The 1,472-nt window shown below is 38.3% G+C and overlaps 1 protein-coding gene across 1 annotated transcript in view; it reads right to left on the reverse strand.

Moving 5' to 3' along the window:
- Positions 1-327: 327 nt before the first annotated feature.
- Positions 328-1,472, reverse strand: part of cds1 (CDP-diacylglycerol synthase (phosphatidate cytidylyltransferase) 1) — a gene marked incomplete at its 3' end in the record, with an annotated part of 24,140 nt that continues 22,995 nt past the window's right edge. Inside the window, 1 exon segment of the mRNA XM_014019679.1 lies at positions 328-431. Coding sequence (XP_013875133.1) covers positions 328-431 — 104 coding nt within the window.

Raw genomic sequence — 1,472 nt, forward strand, 5'->3', positions numbered from 1 at the left:
AATAGGCTGACATGAAACATGAGTTTAATCAAACTAAACTTAAGTGAAATTTAAATTTGCTGCTGATTTCTATTTTATTTTGCTTTTTACTTTTCCTGTAAATGTCAGTGAGACGGCAGTCCTCAGGTGGACTTAACGTTGGTCACAAAATCTTTAGTTTATTTAGTTTTGATTGACTGAACAACTAAAATGTGAGTACTGGTTTAAAAACGGGCGATGATAAAAAAACTGACAGGTCAACTAGTTTAATCTGTCATTTTTCTCTTCATGACGTCATCTTTCAGCTCCAGGAAGCTGAGTTTGTGACTCAACGTTTGCTCTCCTCACCTGACGAAGCTGCCGATGTAGACGTGAGTGAACGTGGCCATCAGGTACTGACAGTCGAAGCGGTCCATGATGCCTCCGTGACCCGGGATGGTGCTGGCAAAGTCCTGGAGAGGGGTCAGGACAAAAAAAATCATTAGTTTAATTATCGTGAACATTCCTCAAAATATTTAGATTTTCATCTGAACAACAGATTTAAAGATTATTGCTGAATATTTCAGGTTGATCCTGTAAAAAAAGCTGCATTTTCCACAGTTGTAATAAACAGCTGAAGCCACTAGGTGGAGCTGTTCTACAGCAGAGAAAAGATAAACTGCTGCAGGATGTCTGCAGTTTTAAATACATGCAAAACAAACCAAATCTCTGCTCTTCATTTCTCCATCTTATTTAACACTGTAGCTTCATATTAAAACTGCAGAGGTTTGAACTTTTATTTAGTAAAACACAGAAACTAGATGTGAAAAAGTCTTAACCCCTCACAGATTTCACCAGTTTTTGCTTTTTTTTGTCACATTTTTTCAAGTTAACAAAATGACTTTAAACCGAAGTAAAGCTGACTAAAATTAATTGTTTTATAAATGATGATTTTACTAAAGTAAAAGCAAAATAAGGAGGTGAAAGCAGTTCCACAGCTCAGTCCAGGTTTCTTAAAACCTGAGTTAAAGGTAGAAAAAAATCAAAAGAAAAAAATCAGTAGGTCCTCTGGATGGTTCTTCTTTAGTGAAACGTTTCGTCTCTCCTCCAAGAGACTTCTTCAGTCTGATGAGTTTCAGTTGAAACTCAGCCTTATAAGCACTGCCTCCACATGGACAAACAGGTAAATCACATGCAAAATAGCAGGAAAAACAGAGTAATATAGTGTATGCTGTTAAGTGTCAGGAGGACTGTGATCAGTTATACATTGGGGAAACAAAACAGCCACTGTTCAAAAGAATGAACCAGCACAGACAAGCTACATCATCAGGTCAGGACTCTGCAGTTTACACTCATCTACAGGCAAGGACTCTACGGTTAACACTCATCTACAGGTCAGGACTCTGCAGTTTACACTCATCTACAGGTCAGGACTCTACGGTTAACACTCATCTACAGGTCAGGACTCTGCAGTTTACACTCATCTACAGGTCAGGACTCTACGGTTAACACTC

The sequence above is a fragment of the Austrofundulus limnaeus genome, unplaced genomic scaffold, assembly GCF_001266775.1.
Source record: "Austrofundulus limnaeus strain Quisiro unplaced genomic scaffold, Austrofundulus_limnaeus-1.0 Scaffold226, whole genome shotgun sequence".
Lineage (NCBI taxonomy): Eukaryota > Metazoa > Chordata > Actinopteri > Cyprinodontiformes > Rivulidae > Austrofundulus > Austrofundulus limnaeus.